The sequence below is a fragment of the Furipterus horrens genome, unplaced genomic scaffold, assembly GCF_987537825.1.
Source record: "Furipterus horrens unplaced genomic scaffold, mFurHor1.1.pri manual_scaffold_4, whole genome shotgun sequence".
NCBI lineage: Eukaryota > Metazoa > Chordata > Mammalia > Chiroptera > Furipteridae > Furipterus > Furipterus horrens.
This window is the reverse complement of record NW_028327174.1, coordinates 171,277,692-171,297,016: the sequence shown is the minus strand read 5'-3', so window position 1 is coordinate 171,297,016 and position 19,325 is coordinate 171,277,692. Positions and strand designations below refer to the sequence as shown.

At 41.1% G+C, this 19,325-nt stretch overlaps 1 protein-coding gene across 2 annotated transcripts in view; it reads left to right on the top strand.

Moving 5' to 3' along the window:
* The window catches only part of RIGI (RNA sensor RIG-I), a 47,367-nt gene that overhangs the window by 15,928 nt on the left and 12,114 nt on the right, over nucleotides 1–19,325 (top strand). For both annotated transcript variants that reach the window (XM_090274252.1, XM_090274251.1), the window contains exons 10-16: nucleotides 168–287; nucleotides 7,780–7,937; nucleotides 8,868–9,003; nucleotides 9,747–9,895; nucleotides 11,983–12,073; nucleotides 14,516–14,686; nucleotides 15,805–15,956. In XM_090274252.1, coding sequence (XP_090130378.1) covers nucleotides 168–287; nucleotides 7,780–7,937; nucleotides 8,868–9,003; nucleotides 9,747–9,895; nucleotides 11,983–12,073; nucleotides 14,516–14,686; nucleotides 15,805–15,956 — 977 coding nt within the window. The remainder of the gene's footprint in view (nucleotides 1–167; nucleotides 288–7,779; nucleotides 7,938–8,867; nucleotides 9,004–9,746; nucleotides 9,896–11,982; nucleotides 12,074–14,515; nucleotides 14,687–15,804; nucleotides 15,957–19,325) is intronic.

Sequence of the window (19,325 nt, the reverse complement as noted above, 5' to 3'; positions counted from 1 at the left end):
TTGCAAGGTTTTTGAGCATTTTTTTATCACCTAGGTGAGCTGCCTGTGAATGGAGCCTCAGGTTTTACAGAGGAATTAACAAAAGTGGAGAAAGGTTTGGCGATGCCTGCTGTAAACTCTTAATGTATGTTTCCTGAAAAGTACTCACTTTCCTCTGATGGCTCTAGTTTTCAGGAAAGTGGAATCACGGACTACCGACATATTTAAATGCATCATCTCTCAGCTGATGAAGGAGACAGAGAGTCTGGCAAAAAGTGTCTTTGGTGAACTCGGTACCATAAGTCTCGGTAAGATAAATCTTATTTTGTATCCTCTCTATTTGGGGAATAGCCATGTATTGTTCACTAACGTTTATTTGCATCCTCCTTCATTCAGACAATGTCAAGAGGTTGATTTGTTTTTTAAAAAATTTTATTTATTTATTTTTCAAAAAAATTTTTTTAACAATTTTATTTATTTATTTATTTTTAGAGAGAGGGGAAAGGAGAAAGAGAGGGAGAGAAACATCAATGTGTGGTTGCCTCTCACAGGCCCCTAACTGGGGACCTGACTGCAACCTAGTCATGTGCCCTGACTGGGAATCGAACCAGCGACACTTGGTTCGCAGGCTGACACTCAATCCACTGAGCCACAGCAGCCAGGGTATATTTTATTGATCATGCTATTACAGTTGTCCTGATTTTTCCCCCTTTGCCCCCACCCCCACCCAGCATCACTCACTCCCTTGAGCAATCCCCCCACTATCGTTCATGTCCATGGGTCATGCATGTAAGTTCTTTGGCTCCTCCATTTCCTACGCTGTACTTTACATCCCCATGGCTATTCTGTAACTACCTCACCTCTTCACCCATTCCCCTACACCCCCTTCCCATTTGGCAACCATCAACATGCCCTCCGTATCCATGATTCTATCTCTGTTCATGTTTGCTTAGTTTGTTTCTTAGATTCAGTTGTTGACAGATTTGCATTTTTTGCCATTTTATTGTTCATAGTTTTGATTTCTTCTTTTTCTTAAGTAAGTCTCTTTAACATTTCACATAATAATATTTTGGTGATGAACTTCTTTAGTTTTTTCTTGCCTGGGAAACTCATTATTTGCCCTTCGATTCTATATGATAGCTTTGCAGGGTAGAGCAATCTTGGCTGTAAATCCTTGCTTTTCATGATTTTGAATATTTCTTGCAGTCCCTTCTAGCCTGCAAAGTTTCTTTTGAGAAATAAGCTGACAATCTTATGGGAACTCCCCTGTAGGGAACTAACTTCTTAGTTAAAGATTCTCTCTTTATCTTTAACCTTTGGCATTTTAATTGTGATGTGTCTTGGAGTGGGCCTCTTTGCATCCATCTTGTTTGGGACTCTCTGTGCTTCTTGGACTTGCATGTGTATTTCCTTCACCAAATTAGGGAAGTTTTTCTTCATTACTTTTTCAAATAGATTTCAAATTTCTTGCTCTTTCTATTCTCCTGGATCCCCTATAATGTGAATGTTGGACCTCTTGAAGTTGTCCCAGAGGCTGCTTATACTATCCTGATTTTTTTGGATTCTTTTTTCTTGTTGTTTGATTGGTTGTTTTTTGCTTCCTTATGTTCCAAATTGTTGATTTGATTCTTGGTTTCATCCACTCTACTGTTGTTTCCCTGTAAATTGTTCTTTATTTCCATTAGCCTATCCTTCATCTCTGACTGGATCTTTTTTATGCTGCTGAGGTCCTCACTAAGTTCCTTGAACATCCTTATAACTGGTGTTTTGACCTCTGCATCTGAAAGTTTGCTTATCTCCATTTCATTTAGCTCTTTTTCGGGAGTTTTGATCTGTTCTTTCATTTGGGTCATGTTTCGTGTCTCCTCATTTTGGCAGCCTCCCTGTGTTTGTTTCTATGTATTAGGTAGAGCTACTTTGACTCTGTGTTTTGGTAGTGTGATCTAATGTAGCAGGTGTCCTTTAGTGTCCAGTGGCACAGCCTCTCCTATCACCCAGGCTAGGTACTTGAGGTGCACCCTTCATGTGGGCTGAGTCCACCCTCCTCTTATAGTTGGCAGATCAGTGGGAGGGATTTACCCAGGCCAGTCAGCTGAAAGGATTGGCTGTGACCACTTACCACCAACCTCCACCCTCCATGGAGGATCAGCTGTGCAGGGGCAGGGTAATGGTGCTCTGCTGTGGTCTGTAGCTGTCCACTGGGTGTGCTAGCCCTGGGGTTTCCTGGGTGGTGCACCGAAAGTGAGTCCCCACCTGTGTTTTTTCCCAGGGCCACCCTGCCTAAGCTCTGAAGCAATCTGAGATGGCTGCTACTTGTGCTGGGCTTGGAGTTTCCCAGGTGAAGCCAGTCTGTGAAGCTAGGCTGGCTGCTGCTAGTGGCAGGCCTGGGGCTCACTGAGGCCAGCTGTTACTTGTTTGATAGGATTTAGGAAATTGTGAAGCATGAACCAACACCAGCCGTTCATATGGAAAAGCAGCCTGGGTGGGCTTGTAAATTGGGTGGGGTGGAGTCTCTGGGGATATCCAATGCGGGTCAAACAGTGTTTCCCAGGTTGATAGAGCCTCAGATATGGCACTAGCTTGCCAGCTCAGCCTGGATGGATGTGGTTTCTTTAATTCCATAGTTGTCAGACTTCCATTCAACTCGATATCTGATGGTTCCAAGTGATGGTGGTTCTAAATTTTAGTTGTAATTTTGATGTGGTTGTGTGAAGAGGTGAGCCATATCTGCCTATGCCACTATCCTGACCAGGAGTTGATATTAAAAAAACTCAGAGGTTGACTTTCTTGATTATAGGTTATTCAAAAACCTTCGAAATTCTCCTTTATTTTTTCTTGCTTTTTTTTTTTTTTCTGTGTGGTTGCCTCTCACTCACGCCCCTAACTGGGGACCTGATATGCAACCTAGTAATGTGCCCTGACTGGGAATCGAACTAGCGACACTTGGCTCATAGGCCGATGCTCAATCCACTGAGCCACAGCATCCAGGGCTTCTTGCTTTTGTTTTTATTTTAAAATCTAAAGTAAATTCAGGACACACACACACCTGAAAAATAATTTATTTAAGTCAGTTTATTGCTTTTTTTTTGACTTTCCAAATTAGCTTCTGTCCTGACTTACCTTCGGTATGCATGAAACCAACATTCCCCATGATGGTTCATTCAGACCTAGAGGTGATCTTCGATCTTTCTTGTTTTGAGACTCTCATGAAGTCACCAAATTCCATTCTTTTCCTTTTTATCCATGCATTCATTCACCACAGATTTATTTTGTCAGTTACTGTGCTAGGTCATGGTAACAGCAAGGTTAGAGATCCTCAGGGAGCTGACAATCAAATAATGAGAGTCAGATGGGAGTAGATCCATGGGACAGGGCGGAGTTACACAGTGGGTGCCCTGGGAGCACACGGGAGCTGGACTGGGCTGTAGGGAAGGCTTCCCGGGGCATGTCTTAAAGTCAGCCAAGTTAAGGAGAGACAATTAAGTGAGATCTAAAAGGCATTAGGCATAGAGGGAAGAGAGAGCACAGTGACTTTTACGAACTGCAAGCATTTCATGATAATTTAACATGTGAGTGGTAGAAAGGAGTGAGACTCAGGAAGTGGCAGAGGACAGACAGGGAAGGGCCTGGAAGGCTAAGCTGAGTTTAACTTTTATCCCAGAGGCAATGGGCTGCAACTGAAGATTTTAAACTGATTAGGTATGTGATAAGGATACCAGTGAAGGAAGCGGGTCAGAGGTTGTTGCCATGGCTGGTGAAAGGAGGAGGCTTGTGCAAAGTACTGCAAACAGGAAGTGTCCAGATGTCATGGCTAACTGGCTTTGGGTGGGAGTGAGAGAGGGCAGGGAGTGGAAGGCTTCCCCCAGGCTTCTGGCTTGGGCAGCTGTATACATGCCAGCGGTGGTACTGGTTCTAGAACTAGGAGTAGCTTTGGCAGGTACAAAGTGAGTTGAGAGTTTTGGAAATACTGAATTTCTGGTGTCTGCAAGATATTTCATGGTGGCTCGCCTTCTCTCACACTTATTTTGCTTTTCTTTCCTTTTCTTTCACAGCTTGATTTAAGACATTCTAATAGCCTTCTAGCTGGTTTGCCCACCTTCACTCTCTTTTTCATCCATCTCTACCTGCCCTCCCCATTGCCTGGTTAGTCTTCCTTAAGTACCAGTTTTTTTTTGTTGTTGTTGTTTGTTTGTTTTAATTTATTTTGGGGGGGCAACCCCGCTCTGTAACAATTCCCCCCTCTCAAATTTAAGACCCTTTATAATCTTATAAAGGACAATGGGCGAAGGTCTTGTGCTCCTCTAGCTGCTTCAGGCTGCACATGGTCGTCGTCCTACCTACTCTTGGGTCCAGAAATCCATAATAAGAGTGAGGGTGTGGAGAGGAGGGTGGCCTTCCCACATGGGGAAGGATCTTGCAGACTCCAGGTTGGTTGGCTGTCCCTGGGCAATGGTGTGCTCAGTTTAACAGGCTGGCATCCTTGTATTCTGGGGGCAACAGATTTGGCAACAGGGTTAAAAGGCATCATTAAAACCATAACCACTAGATGACAAAAGGCAGGGATTAATTTTTCAATGTCCCACGTTAGGAAAAAAAAGGCTTCTTTGGAGGAAGGTGTAGAAGGCACGTCACACCTGTCCAAAACCCTTTTGCCCACTACGTATACTTAGTTTGGGCTGAGGGGAATATTTTAGGTTTCCCCCCTTCTCAGACCTCTGGACCCTTTCTGTCCAAGCCATTAGGACAGAAAAGAGAAACCAGTTTTAAAGTGAAGCCCACAGACCACTCCATAGTTCACCAACCCAACCATTTAGTTCAGCCAAACCATTGAGTCTCAGGAGGCAGCGATGCAGTCAGGATTAAGTGAGGCCTATACATACAGACAGTCACTCAAGTAGTGAGGGCTTATGCCCTATGAAAACAGAACACACATGTTAATTTACACAGCATAACCCACAAACTAGTCTCTAAATCTGTGAGACTGTCTTATTGGGAAGACATCCAGTTGCAAGGCATTTGACATTCTTCTTGCCTGTAAATTAAGCATCTTTGATGATGTCACAGACCTGGTTTAACTTTCAAATGAAAACAAACTTTAAATGAAAAGAAACTTTAAAGACAGTTAGCTGCACTACTTTATAGTCTACCACTGAACATTGTGATTTTCCTTGAATTGCAATTTTTCTCAAGATTATCCTCCTTCTCATTAAAGGGACTGCTTCAAGTCCAGTTTTAATTTATCCTGTTTGTTTGCATAAACACAACAAGAGCAGCAAATGATCACATATGATCTTTAGTTCTGCTTTGCTGGAACTTACGCAAGGAACATTTAGGGTGACCTTCATTCAGTCTGCCCTACAGGGCACAGAAGCTGAGCCACATACCTGCCATACAGCCTTACCTGTAAACACCTGTCTTTTCCAAGTCCTTCAGGTTTTCCATTGTGCCTTAAGGTCCCTTCTAGCCATCTTTCAGGAAAACAACCTTCATTCCTTCCCTGGAAAGATTGCTGTGGACCGCACAACCAACCAAGGTACCAGGCCTTTTATCTCATGGGCTTTTATTACCTTCGAAAGTCAATCCCAGTTCCTCAGGGATTTTTGGTAACAACCAGAGCCGAAGCATGTCTCCTTTAGGCATGACATTCCAGTCAAAGACTTGGTTAACAAAACCTCTATTAACAATGGGTCTTATTAGTTTTATGCAGAGAACTTTTTGTCATTACTTCTTCAGAATGCCAGATTCTGGAGGGATCAGGTAGGGAGAAAAATATACAGTGTGAAGAAAAATCCTTGTCCTAAAATTGCATTTCCATACTTTACATTTTCTTTATTCACTTTCCTACATGTGAAATTTTTTCTTTGTGGGGCAAGGATTTGCTGGCTCATTTATTTATTTATTTTGCTTTCATTTTTTTTTCCCCCACTAAAAATTTTTGTTTGTTCTTCTATTTTAGTTCTCTCACTCTTTTCCCCATTGCCCCCCCCACCCTGCCCTCCCCTTCTCCCACAGTCAATCCCCATCCCATTGTCCATGTCCATCAGTCATTTATACATGTTCTTTGACTAGACTCTTCCCCTTCTTATCCCCCTTCTCTCCCCGCCCCCTTGTCACTGTTAGTATGCTCCTTGTTTACATGACTCTGGTTCAGTTTTGCTCATTTGTTTGTGTTCATTATTTTCCTGTATTAGGTGATATCATATGGTATTTGTCTTTCTTGGCCTGGCTTATTTCACTAAGCATAATTCTCTCTAGTTTCATCCATGTTTCGCAAATGGTAGGAGTTCCTTCTTTCTTTCTGCTACATAGTACTCTGTTGTGTAAATGTACCACAGTTCTTTGATCTACTCATCTACAGATGGGCACTTAGGTTGTTTCCAGGACTTTGTTATTGTAAATAGTGCTGCTATGAACATAGGGGTGCATAAGTTCTTTTGAATTGGTGTTTCAGGGTTCTTCGGGTGTAATCCTAGCAATGGAATTGCTAGATTGAAAGGCAGTTCCATTTTTAGTTTTTTGAAGAAGTTCCATACTGTTTCCCATAGTGGCTGCACCAGTCTGCATTCCCACCAGCAGCGCACTAGAGTTCCCTTTTCTCTGCATCCTCACCAGCACATGTTGTTTGTTGATTTGTTGATGATGGCCATTCTGACCAGTGTGAAGTGGTATCTCATTGTGGTTTTTATTTGCATCTCTCTGATGGCTAGTGATGTTGAGCTTTCTTTCATATGCCTAAGAGCCCTCTGTATGTCCTCTTTGGAGAAGTGTTTGTTCAGGTCCTTTGCCCAATTTTAATAGGGTTGTCTGTCTTCTTGGTATTGAGTCGTATAAGTTCTTTATATATTTTGGAGATCAATCCCTTGTCTGAGGTATCATTGGTAAATTTGTTTTCCCATGTGGTTGGTTCCCTTTTCATCTTGCTGATGTTTTCTTTTGCTGAGCAGAAACTCTTTAGTTTGATGTAGTCCCATTTGTTTATTTTTTTCCTTTATTTTCCTTGCCTTAGGAGATGTATTAGTGAAAATATTGCTACGTGGGATATCTGAAATTTTCCTGCCTATGTTTTCCTCTAGGATTTTTATGGTGTCACGGCTTACATTTAAGTCTTTGATCCATCTTGAGTTATACTGGTGTGTGGTGTAAGTTGGTGGTCTAGTTTCATTTTTTTGCACATCCTTGTCCAGTTTCCCCAGCACCATTTGTTGAAGAGGCTCTTCTCACTCCATTTTATGCTCCTTCCCCCTTTGTCAAATATTAGTTGATCATATAGACCTGGGTTTATTTCTGGGCTCTCTATTCTGTCCCATTGATCTATATGTCTGTTCTTATGCCAGTGCCAGACTGTTGATTACAGTGGCTTTGTAGTATTGTTTGATGTCTGGTGTTGTGATTCCTCCTACTGTGTTCTTCTTCCTCAAGATTGCCGCCTCAGTTGTAGTTGTGTCAGGAAAGAGAAGCGTGTCAATGCCACTTGTCTGGGCAGCCTCCTTTGTTCCTTTTATTCAAAAAGAGGAGCATTTTAACCCAGAAATATAGCTCTTGCTTGTGAATTCTGTTGTACTATGGTCTTCCTGAGAAGCCCTGGGGAACTGTTTCTAGAGTAGCTCACACACTGAACTGCTTGAGGTCAGGACTGCGTCTCCCTCAGCACCCTGCACAGAGCCCGACTGCTGAAAACTCAGACTGTTTCAGGAGCACTGTTTTGTGTACAGAGAGTAGGAAAGAAAATCAGAGGGTAGAGCATGCTTAGAACCTTACATGACTGACATTATGGCACAATGAAAAACTTTTTTTTTCCAGAAGATTTATCTAAAATCCAAAACAGGAGCTTTGGAACACAGAAATATGAACAGTGGATCGTTACGGTTCAGAAGAACTGCATGGTGCTGCAGATGCCGGACAAGGACGAGGAGAGCAGGATCTGTAAAGCCCTGTTTCTGTACACTTCACATCTGCGGGTATGGGCCTTCTTTGGAGTGGCGTGTTTTAGTTGTAGCCCTGCTGGGAGCTGTGCTGTGGCAGCTGAGGGAACATTAACTTTTCATCCTGTCCCCAACAGCTCACTTAGGAGTTTTCCAGCAGGTTCTTATGAAGCAAACTCCCAAAGTTGTCCCATCCAGCATCTCCCTTGTCTTCTTTCTGAAACTTAACGCTGGAAGCAACAGGGAGCAAACAAAGGGAGGCTCTATGCTGTGCCTCCAGCATTCCCACCATTGACATGATAGGAAAAATTGGGGGATGATGAGCATTATTGTATTTGGGTGGCTGGTGACAGCCACCTTTAAAGTTCAGTAAGTGGCTCCTGTCACCCTATCCTGCAGCATCTTTTCTCACCTTTGATAAAGCCACATGCACACAAGGAAGATGCACATATTTCAGAATACACTCAGTCAGTATGCATTTATAGAATTTTAACGATTTTAACTGAATATTTGTTGTAGATGCTGTTATTCACAACGGGTGCAATTGCAGTTCGGTGTTGGCTTTAGATGTATGAAGAGATTAAGTTGAATATCTGAATTATGAGGCAGGTTGATATGGAAGCTGATATTCTTTCTTCCTTCCTTCCTTTCTTTCTTTCTTTTTTTAATCTTTAACATGCATTTTTTTGTGTCATTTTCTCTTTCCCAAGGTAGAACTCTAGAATCCAAAGTGATCCTAATTAATGATTCTAGCTAATTGAGGTTTTTTAAAAACAGTATTTGATTTCATGGTTTTATTAAGTACCATTAGAAACTATTTATTTTAAAAAACTAAGTTGGAATAGATTTGAGAAAAGTTTATTTTTCAAATTAATTCTATGTCAGGTTGCAGCTAATTGAACTTAAGTATGGTGAATGTGTTAAGAAATTAGAAATACACTGAAACCAAGTTTTCATTTTACACAGAAATATAATGATGCTCTCATTATCAATGAGCATGCACGGACGAAAGATGCTCTGGATTACTTGAAAAACTTCTTCAGTAATGTCCGAGCGGCAGGATTTGATGAGATTGAGCAGGATCTCACTCGGAGATTTGAAGGTGGGTGGTGTTCCCAGAGGAGGAAGCCATGGGTCTTGGTGACTCTGATGGCAGCATAATTGTTTGGTATTATACTTAGCACATGGTGATGCTCAGAGGCTTGTCCTGGGCTTAAGAAGATATTATAGATGGCAGGACTATTAAGCTTCACTGAATCTGGTACTTAGGGAAATAATCTGCAGCTTACCTGATTTCCAATTTTGAAGAAGGAATAATAGTATGATTTATAAAGGATACGTTCCATAGAAATAGTTAATTGATAGTAGCATATTTTTATTTTACTTTTTAGCAATTTTATAAAGGTTTACAAAATGCAAAAATGTGTTCTAATATTTAAAATACTATAATTTAGAAGTATACATATATATATGTATAAAGAAGAAAACCAAAATGGCCCATGATCCCTCATCCCTCATATTAAGAAAAATATAGAAAGATATGAAATGAAAAGGAAGTCTTCCTTCTCCCTCTCCCCCATTTTTTTTCCCAAAGGTAATTACTGTTAATAATTTTGAGGGGCCTATACTGAAGTATTTACTACCCACATGTGTATCCGAGCTAACCAGCTCTCTGGGGGGAAAATGCATTTATTGGTGTATTTACTGTATGCGTTAAATTGGTGGTTATCATTCATTAACACTGGTTAAAGATTGAGAGATTAATTGAACTATAGCTGAAGGTCAAAGTGTGTTCTAAATTTCTAGAATTTAAAAGTCATTTATAAAAACATTCTTCTTTTGCAGAAAAGCTGCAAGAACTAGAGTGCATTTCCATGGATCTCAGCAATGAGAACCCTAAACTCAAAGACCTCTGCTTCATCCTACAAGAGGAGTACCACTTAAACCCAGAGACTAGGACCATTCTCTTCGTGAAAACCAGAGCACTTGTGGATGTAAGCTTCCTCCCCTGTGTGGATAACAAATCAACTCAGTACCATTTATTGAAAAGATTCTTTTTTTACTTCACTGTTGTAATCACTCTAGTTTATAATGGTGTTTGATACCTTTATACATTTTTAATTCTTTTCATCAATTAAAAAAAAATTTTAGCCTTTCTGTGGGTATAGTGATACCTTACTAGAGGTTTAATTTGCATTTGACTGATGACTAATACCATTTGACATTTTTTATATACTTATTAGCCATCCATATATCTTCTTTGGTGAAATGTATGTTTACATCTTTTGCCCATTTAAAAATTGGGTGTAGTTGGATTGTTTATCGTGTATTGATGAGTTTTTGGGTGTTTTTATAATCTGACAAAAAAAGTCCTCTGTCGGGAATGTGATTTGAAATTTTTTGTTCCGGTGTTCTCATTCTCTTAACAGCATCTTTAACAGATTGAAAGTGTAACTTCTGATGAAATCCCGTTAATCAATTCTTTTCTTTTTGTGGATTGTGCTTTTGGTATTGTATTTAAGAGCACTTTGCTCACCTCAGACCACAAAGATTTTCTCTGGGTTATCTTCTATAATAGAAATTTTATAGTTTTACATTTTACAGTTGAGTCTTCAATCCATTTTGAGATATGGGTTGAGATGCTTTTTTTCCCCTTTTTGTATGTGGACATCCAATTGTTCCAGCACTGTATGTTGAGATGGCTATTCTTTCTTCATTTAATTGCCTTTGTAACTTTTTCAAAAATCAGTCGACTGTATTTTTGTGTATTTATTCTTTATTCTGTTCCATTCATCTATATATCTGTTCTTTCACCCATCCCCCACTGTCTTGATTGCTATAGCTTTATAGTAAGTCTTAAAATCAACTAGTATGAGTTCTCTTTTTCTTTTCTTTAACATTGTTTTAGCTATCTTCCTTTGCCTTTCCATTGATCTTTTAGAATCAGCTTGTTCACATCTATGAAAAAGTCCACTGGGATTTCTTTTGATCTTGCATTGAATCTATAACAAAGTTGAGGAGAAATGACATCTTAATGATATCAAGTCTTGCAATCCCTGACCATAGTATATCTCTTCATTTATACAGGGCTTCTGTACTAGTTATCTCTGGATGATAACAAATTTCCCCAAAACTTAGTGGCTAGAAACAACAGACATCTATTATCTTACAATATCTATAGATCAGGAAGCCGGAAACAACTTAACTGGGTGTTTCTGGCTCAGGATCTCTCATGAGGCTGTCACCAAGGTGCTGGCCATGGCTGCTTGACTTGGGAGGATCACATCCCAGCCTTATGTAGGTGGCTATTGGGAGGCCTCACATGTCCTTCTAAGCTCACTCATTGGGCCTCTCCACAGAGCTGCCTCATAGCATGGCAGCTGGCTTCCCCTAGGGTGAGTGATCCAAGGGAGACTGAGAAAGAAGCCTAATGTGGGGGTCACAGTCACTTTATAACTTCAACTTGGAAGTGATATCTTGTCATGTCTGTCATATTTTATTAGTTAGAAGCAAGTCAATAAGTTCAATTCACACTTGAAGGGAGAGGACACAAGGATCTGAATGCCAGGCGCTACAGATCATTGAGGGCTGCCTTAGAGCCCACCTACCACATCTTTGCTTCCATCAGTGTCTGGTTGTTTTTAGCATACAGATTCTACATGTATTTTGTTGGACTTATACCTAAGTATTGCTTTTTAATGCTATTGTTAATGGTACTTTTAATTGTTTGTTGAGTGTATATAGAAGAAATACAACTGAGTTCTGTAATTGATCTTGTGTCCTGAGATCTTGCTAAAGTCACTTTTTAGTTCTACATACCCACTATTCTGAACTTCGCTTTTATCATTTAAAAATACGTTAGAGATTAAATCATATTGGATCACAAAGATCTATGCCTTTATGGTTAATTATTGCATATAAATAATTTAATCCTAAGAAGTTTTTTTTCTTAGGTTTATCAGTCTGAAAACTGTCTGTTATACTAACTTAAAGGTTTTTTCTTCTTGCATATATTTCAGTATTGAATTAGTACAGGTGGTATACAAATAATCTCCAACTGATCATTGCTTTTCATTTTCAGGCTTTAAAGAAATGGATTGAGGAAAATCCTAAACTCAGCTTTCTAAAACCTGGCATATTGACTGGACGTGGCAAAACAAATCAGAACATAGGTATTTATATATGGTATACTGTATATGAGACTGAGAAGGAAAACTCTGACTCCAAAAAACCTCCGCTGCCTTGCGACATACCTCTTCAGGGGAAAGGCTAAGGGAGTAAACCCCGACAGAAAATCCGGAGCCGGAGTCCCTAAGGCGGTTTGACGTTGTAGTCAACACCGGCAACTCCTGCGGCGCACCTGAACCCAAGCTGTATCGACTCCGTCTTTCCCTTGGACCCTTCAGCTGCGAAGAGAGGGGGGGTCTGCTGCATGGGCAACAGCAGACCCTCCATATCACCCTGCCCAGGCTCTGTAGCTTCAGTGTCATCGCAAGATGTCGATTCAACACGGGAGGAGACAGATACCATGTCACTCCCGAGTCGGACTGCACAGCCATTCTCGGCGGTGCAGATAGACTCTTAAGAAGCTACACCATCGTCTCTCGAGACGGACGGCTGCCGACGACGACGACGACGACGACTGTATATGAGAATATATATAATCTATTCAATTTTGTATTAATGCTTGTATCAGTCAGGATTCAACTAAAGTTGCAAAATCAGTAGAAAATTATATATACATACATATATGCACATATACATACATATACAGTATATGTGTATATCAGCACACAGGGATTTATTACAAGGAATTGGGATATACAATTGTACTGGCAAAGCAAGTGTGAAGTCCGAAGGGTAGGTGGTCAGGAGCTGGCTGGAACCCCATAGGCACAAGCTGTTTGGAGTCCCTGAGCTCAGGAAACTCCTAAGCCCTCTTTTAAAGGGCTAACTTGATTAGGTCAGGCCCACCGAGAGTGAAACCCCTGTTTAACTTAATGTCAATTGATTAGAAACTTTAATTACATCTCCTCTCGTAAGTCTTGCAGGCAAAACCAAAGGTTTTTTTTACGTATTGTTTGAGCACATCACTCTCCTGCTCAACCAACAGATTAACTGGAAATAGAAATGCTCTGTTTCTATTTTATTGTTCTTTAAACTGTAGATGCTGTCGTGTGTATTATATGTTTTATACTTGAAAAAATAGTCCAAGCAGACAATCCTGAAAGCCAGCGAGGGTAGTCAGAGGATGTGAGGCTGCCTCTGTTATCACCCAGGAGGAGCCTAGGTGGCCAGCCTGCCGCTGACATCCTCACGGTTGTGCTCCCCACGCTTCAGGTCCTCACTACGTTCCTCCTGTTCAGTGCTACTTATAATGAACAGCTCCCACCCTGTCAGTCCTCAGTCATCATGGGGTCTTCCCCCTTACACAAATTTTAAATTTCATGAATCTAAAGAGCAAAAACATATTTGAAACTTGGACTTACCAAATGAAGTCCAGCACCATGTTGTTGGGGTTGGAATTCCAAGTTCTCTGCCTTCTGACTCCAGCGTGACTTCAATTTGATTTTCCAGCTTTGCTATTTCCCCACAATAGGCTCTCAAAAAACGTTTTCTTATTTGTTTCCTCATTATTCATCCACCCACCCACATTTATTTAGACTTTACTCTGTGCCAGTCATTGTCCTGCTGCCAGGCTCCCTCCTCAAACCCCTCCACATTCCCACAGCATCCATCCAGTCCTGCCTCCCTGTCACTGCCCATCACAGGAATTACTGCTTCCTATTACTTCCTTCTTCCTCGAACTAGGAGCTCCCTGTAGATAAAAGTGGACCTTAACCATTGTGCCCTTATTTGACAAGCCATAACGCTGAATAAATGTTTGATGAACAGATGGATGAAGAAGGTCAGAAATCAATGAAGCATGGTGTCTGTCTTGGGCTCACTGTGTGGTAGATAGTTAAAAGAAGTTGATTTGGCCTTCGCAAAATATATCTCAAGATTTTGACTGCCAATATACTAGGAAAAATGGAACTTTCATAAATTCCATGAACTCTGAGCCGATGAACACTGAAATTCTTCCTCCTCTCAGTGTATCAGTGACTGAGAACTGCACTGGTTGGGGTCCTAGACTTAAAAATTCAAGGCCTGGTTCAGTTGTGAGCCAGGTCGTCAGTTTACCATACTTCCAAAACCTCAAGGTCTTCTCTGTAAAGGGAAATCATAACACCTGCCACATCAACTGAAGAGGGCTTTGTGAAGTTCCAGTGAGTAAGTAGATTAAAGTGTTTTGTTAGCTATAAATGCCTCTTCACATGCAGAGGCACCACTATTAGTTAATATTTTCGCAAAAAAAAAAAAAAAAAATCAGTCTTTGTTTTGAGACAGCATGACAAAAGCCAGAGCTAAAAAGTGCTGAAGCTGGACTCTGAACTCAGGCAGCCTTGGGGCAGAATCCAAGTTGTCACCACACGAAATGTCCCCTGTAAAACAATGATAGGAATAGGCCCTGCTGCCTGGGGTTGTTGGGAGATCATGAATATAAAGCACTTATCACAGTACCATATTAATAGCTGTTTTTTCTTATGTCACTCCCTCTGACTCTGGCACAGGAATGACCCTCCCAGCACAGAAATGCGTACTGGATGCATTCAGAACCAATGGAGATAGCAAGATTCTGATCGCCACTTCTGTGGCTGATGAAGGCATTGACATTGCTCAGTGCAACCTGGTCGTCCTGTATGAGTATGTGGGCAATGTCATCAAAATGATCCAAACCAGAGGTGAGAGAAGCTTTAATGCCATTATTAAATGTCTGCCAATCAGTCTGATGTGTGAGTGTGTCTGTCATTCTGGCCATTCTCCTTCACCGAGTCATACTTGTGTGTGTGTGGCCAGTGGCACAGTGGACTCTGGTATCACTGCCATAAAGGTGGCTTATTTGGTTGGGATTGGGTGGCTGCAGTTTTGTCCACTTAATTTTTGTTCACAAAGAAATATGTCTACTTGACCAACACTGACTGACATGTTTTTGGAACGATAATTCTCACCTGGATTGCGTCTTTGACAGCCAACATGTGGACCTTTGTGGCCGTGCTTGTGGTGCTGCTGGGCCCTCTGTATCCTGGAGCTCTTCTGTCCTACTTGAACTAGATGGTCTCCTCACTAGTCTCTCTTCCTTCCTTCAATTTTCATAACAACAGCTGCCATATACCTTTTCCTGGAAAACAGCTCTGAGTATATCACTTCCCTGTATAGAAACTCTAGTGGTTCCCCAATTTTCTTGATGTTACAGTTTTCAAATCAGCACCCACTTATCTTTCCAACCTTGTTTCCCAACCTGATTTCGTGATTTTTCCCTTGTTGCAGGAATTGCTCCTGTAGTGCTACTGATGATCTTCGTTCTACCTCTCCCCAACCTCCATAGCACCTGTCCCGAATTCCCCCAGCTGACAGTCATCTCTCTTTTGAATGTCCATAGCATCTATCTTTCAGTGCTTATCATTTTCCACCTAATTCTGGTGGTTGTGAACGTGGCTTATTTCCCCATGTCCTAGAAGGCTCCTGAGGGAGTTCTGCCTGTTATTCATCTTAGAGTCCTCACAGCATCATCCTGAGGGCTCATGCTGGACTGCCTTTAAAGCAGTGTTTCTGATCACCTCCCAGCATGGAGACTCCGAGGGGGCCAGTCTGAGGCTGGCTCCTAGTTTCCGTGCATGTTCAGTGGCAGGTGCCCACCTGCGCCCGGGTCTGTGCTCTCACGGCTCAGCTTCCCTGGAAAGCGGGACTCAGTGAACCAGAGTTGAATTTTAGGAATACGCCTTTCTCTTCGCTTATCTATTCTTCGATTTATCAGAGTTTTAAGTGAAAGACACCAAATGAAATACTTGTTTTCCGATAGGCAGAGGAAGAGCAAGAGGTAGCAAGTGCTTCCTTCTGACTAGTAATGCTGATGTAATTGAAAAAGAAAAAATAAACATATGCAAAGAAAAAATGATGAATGACTCCATTTTAAGCCTTCAGACATGGGATGAAGCAGTATTTAAAGGAAAGGTAAGTCTTTCCATCTGTGCTACTCTTTCAGAATCTGACCATCAGTAACAAATAGAAAATGTGAGTGTTGTTGGTACGTTTTATCAGATGGTTGAGTGTTGCATTAGAACAATAACTTTAAACTTGAAAATCTGTCCTGCAGTCTCAATGAGATTAAAATATATTTTATTAATGCTAATACTTAAAGTTGTGTTTTTAGGTCTAAAAGGCAAACTTGAACTAGAATTGCTCTTAAGTTGACAGTTTATCTTGAGGACAACACCCAAATATTACAAGACATAGCCCTTCTTGGTCTTTTCCTCAGATCTCTCTTCTTTCTAACATCTGGAGTCCTCAGAGATAAGCTTCCATTGCGTTGTACAGGTGTTGGAATGCCTACTTGTAGGTATGGATGATGATGTATACTTTGGAGTGACACACCTGTTCAGTTCAGCCTCTTGACAGTAACCTTCATTGTAATGTAATTTTCTTTATAACTCAGAAACATGGAACCAGATGAGGGAAAATCAAGACACATGCACACATGCACATACATGGACCTGTGCACATGCGCGCACACCCACACTTTCTCCAGACTGCAGAGGTTTTCATCTCAGAATCTCTGGAAGCATTGAACACCGCAGGGCTGGGGAAAACTTGAATATCATAAGTGATTCTGATCCCAGTTCTGCCACTTAGAATATGAGTGACCTCAAGTTGTTACTCTATCTTAAATCATCAGCTTCCACATTTGTAAAGTTGGGGAAATAACAGTATCAAACTCACAAGGAAATTTTGGGGATAAAATGAGATGCATGCATTGCTTAGCACAGTGCCTGGTATAAAATAAGTGCTCAAAAAATGAGTCATTGAACACAGATGTGAGGCACAGTAACTTCATGAAGAGCAACTGCACAGTGTCCATAATTTTAAAAAGTCAGAATCTCTATGCTCAAAAAGTACTGAGGAACACTGATGTAAAGGACGTTAACACTGATGTTAGGACAGAAATACAACTTTATGTATTTGTATTTAATACAATGTTTACTCATTTTAAAAAAATGTTTCTTCCTAAAGTTTGGAGACCAAGATATTTAAAAACGTCCCTTCTGTATTTTCAGTGAGAAGAACTGCAGGGAAATTCTTTAGTTCCTCTTAATGTTTCTCCTTCATTTTACTGAGGGGTAGAGGTTTTTTATTGAGCCACCTAAGTAGGACATAGGGATGTTGCCAATAAAGCCTTAAAGCCATATTAGCTTTAATACCCGTGGAATAATTTTTATCCCCTCCATGGATTGACAAGTTACTTATTAGACTCATGTGGCAGAGCAATGAGTAAAAGTCAGTTGAGGAGGATGGAGGCTGGACCAGGCATAGACGTTACTTTGTAGCCCGCACACCAGATCAAGGAGTGGAGTGGGGGGGAAACGGGTTATATATCTGTCAAGTTAAGCTATTGAATAGCATGTGGGATTCCCCAACACCACAGAGAAAACATTGTGCCCTGGCCAGGCAGCTCGGTTGGGTAGAGCGATGTCCTGATATGCTAAGGTTGTGGGTTCGATCCCTGATCAGGGCGCATAGAAGAATCAACCAGTGAATGCATAAATAAGTAGAACAACAAATTGGTGTTTCTCTCTCTCTCCCTTCCTCTTTCTCTCTAAAACGAATAAATCAATAAATAAAAATTAAGGAAGAGAAAGAAAATGGGCAGAGATGGTAAAGAATGGGAGGGAACCCAGACAAGTGTAGCTGGGAGTCATTCTGTGGCCGCTAGGAGCTCGGAGGCTTGGTGTCATTCCTGTCCTACCATAGGGGACCAGCCGCTCTGTTGAAAGAAGAAGGCTTTGCTTTTGGAAGTTTAGTAGAAGTATGATAAGGTAGGGACAACCTTATATTCTTAAAACTAAAAGGAATTGTTTCTTGGGGTGAGACCCCTTTCTGTGTTGTTTTGATAAGGGCTTAGGTGTTGGATCTGAGCACCCTGGTTCCTGCATGTTGGCTTTAGCGGGAGGAAGAAACTCTGCAGAAGAGGGGAGAAGTTCAGTGCTCCTTAGGGCGGTCAGCGGGTGGGTGGGGGCGATGGAGACTGCACGCTTCCTTCCCCAACCCACCACAGCAGTGCTCGTCTGCTGTGACCGCCCTTCCTTAGAGCCCCGTGGTCCCGGGGACAATCTGATTACTCTGCAGCCATTTTAACATGTAGATACTCCAGAGCAGTGGTTCTCAACCTTCCTAATGCCGTGACCCTTTAATACAGTTCCTCATGTTGTGGTGACCCCCAACCATAAAATTATTTTCACTGCTATTTCATAACTGTAATTTTGCTACTGTTATGAATCGTAATGCAAATATCTGATATGCAGGATGTATTTTCATTGTTACAAATTGAACATAATTAAAGCATAGTGATTAATCACAAAAATAATATGTAATTATATATATATTTTCCGATGGGCTTAGGCAACCCCTGTGAAATGGTCGTTCGAACCCCAAAGGGGTTGCGACCCACAGGTTGAGAACCGCTGCTCCAGAGATATCCAAGGACTGATTTCCATGAGGGAAATTCATTGTTTGGGAGGAATAAGGTATAAAGGGTATTTTTCACAGTTCTAGTTTGGAATCAGAATGAAGAAGCCCACTTTCCTTCCTCATGGAGTAGAGAATAAGATGTGGGGTAAAAGGGAGATCATTTTGATGAAGGAACTTCCTGCATGATTTGTACCATGACAGCACACAGTCAGGGTTTCATAGCTTTGCTTTTTCCACCTTAGTGCAGGGAATTAGGCTGCTTCTCCAACCAAAGATAGAGCGGGAGGCCGTGTGCTATACGGATTTAATGTGTGATGTTGGTTGAGCTTCTTTACCCAGTTATTCAGTTAGTTTTAAGTATAGTTTTAAGTAATAGTTTGACCTACTAGGATTTAGTGCCTATAGTAACATTTAAAATATTTGGTGTTATTAGTATTTAATTGAATTTTAGTATAAAATTGAATATGATTAGGTATAAGTGGATTTTTAAAAATTGGATGCCCAAAGGGTGAGCTTATATTTTTACTACTCTTTTCTAACACATCCTCCCTACCCCCAGCCTCCCTCAAGTAGTGATGAGAGCCATATCTGAGAAAAGGAAATGAAATTTGTTCATAGGGAAATGCGTACCATGTAACCCAGGAATTTCACTTCTAGAAATGTATCCAAAGGAAATATAGTAATGAAAATGAAAATAAGTACACATAATGTAACAGTTTTACGGCAGTGAAAAATTGAATTGAAAATAGGAAGGCATAGCCCTGACTGTTGTGGCTCAGTGAGCTGGGCATCATTCTGCAGACCAAAAGGTCACCAGGTCGATTCCTGGTCAGGGCACGTGCCTGGATTGCAGGCCAG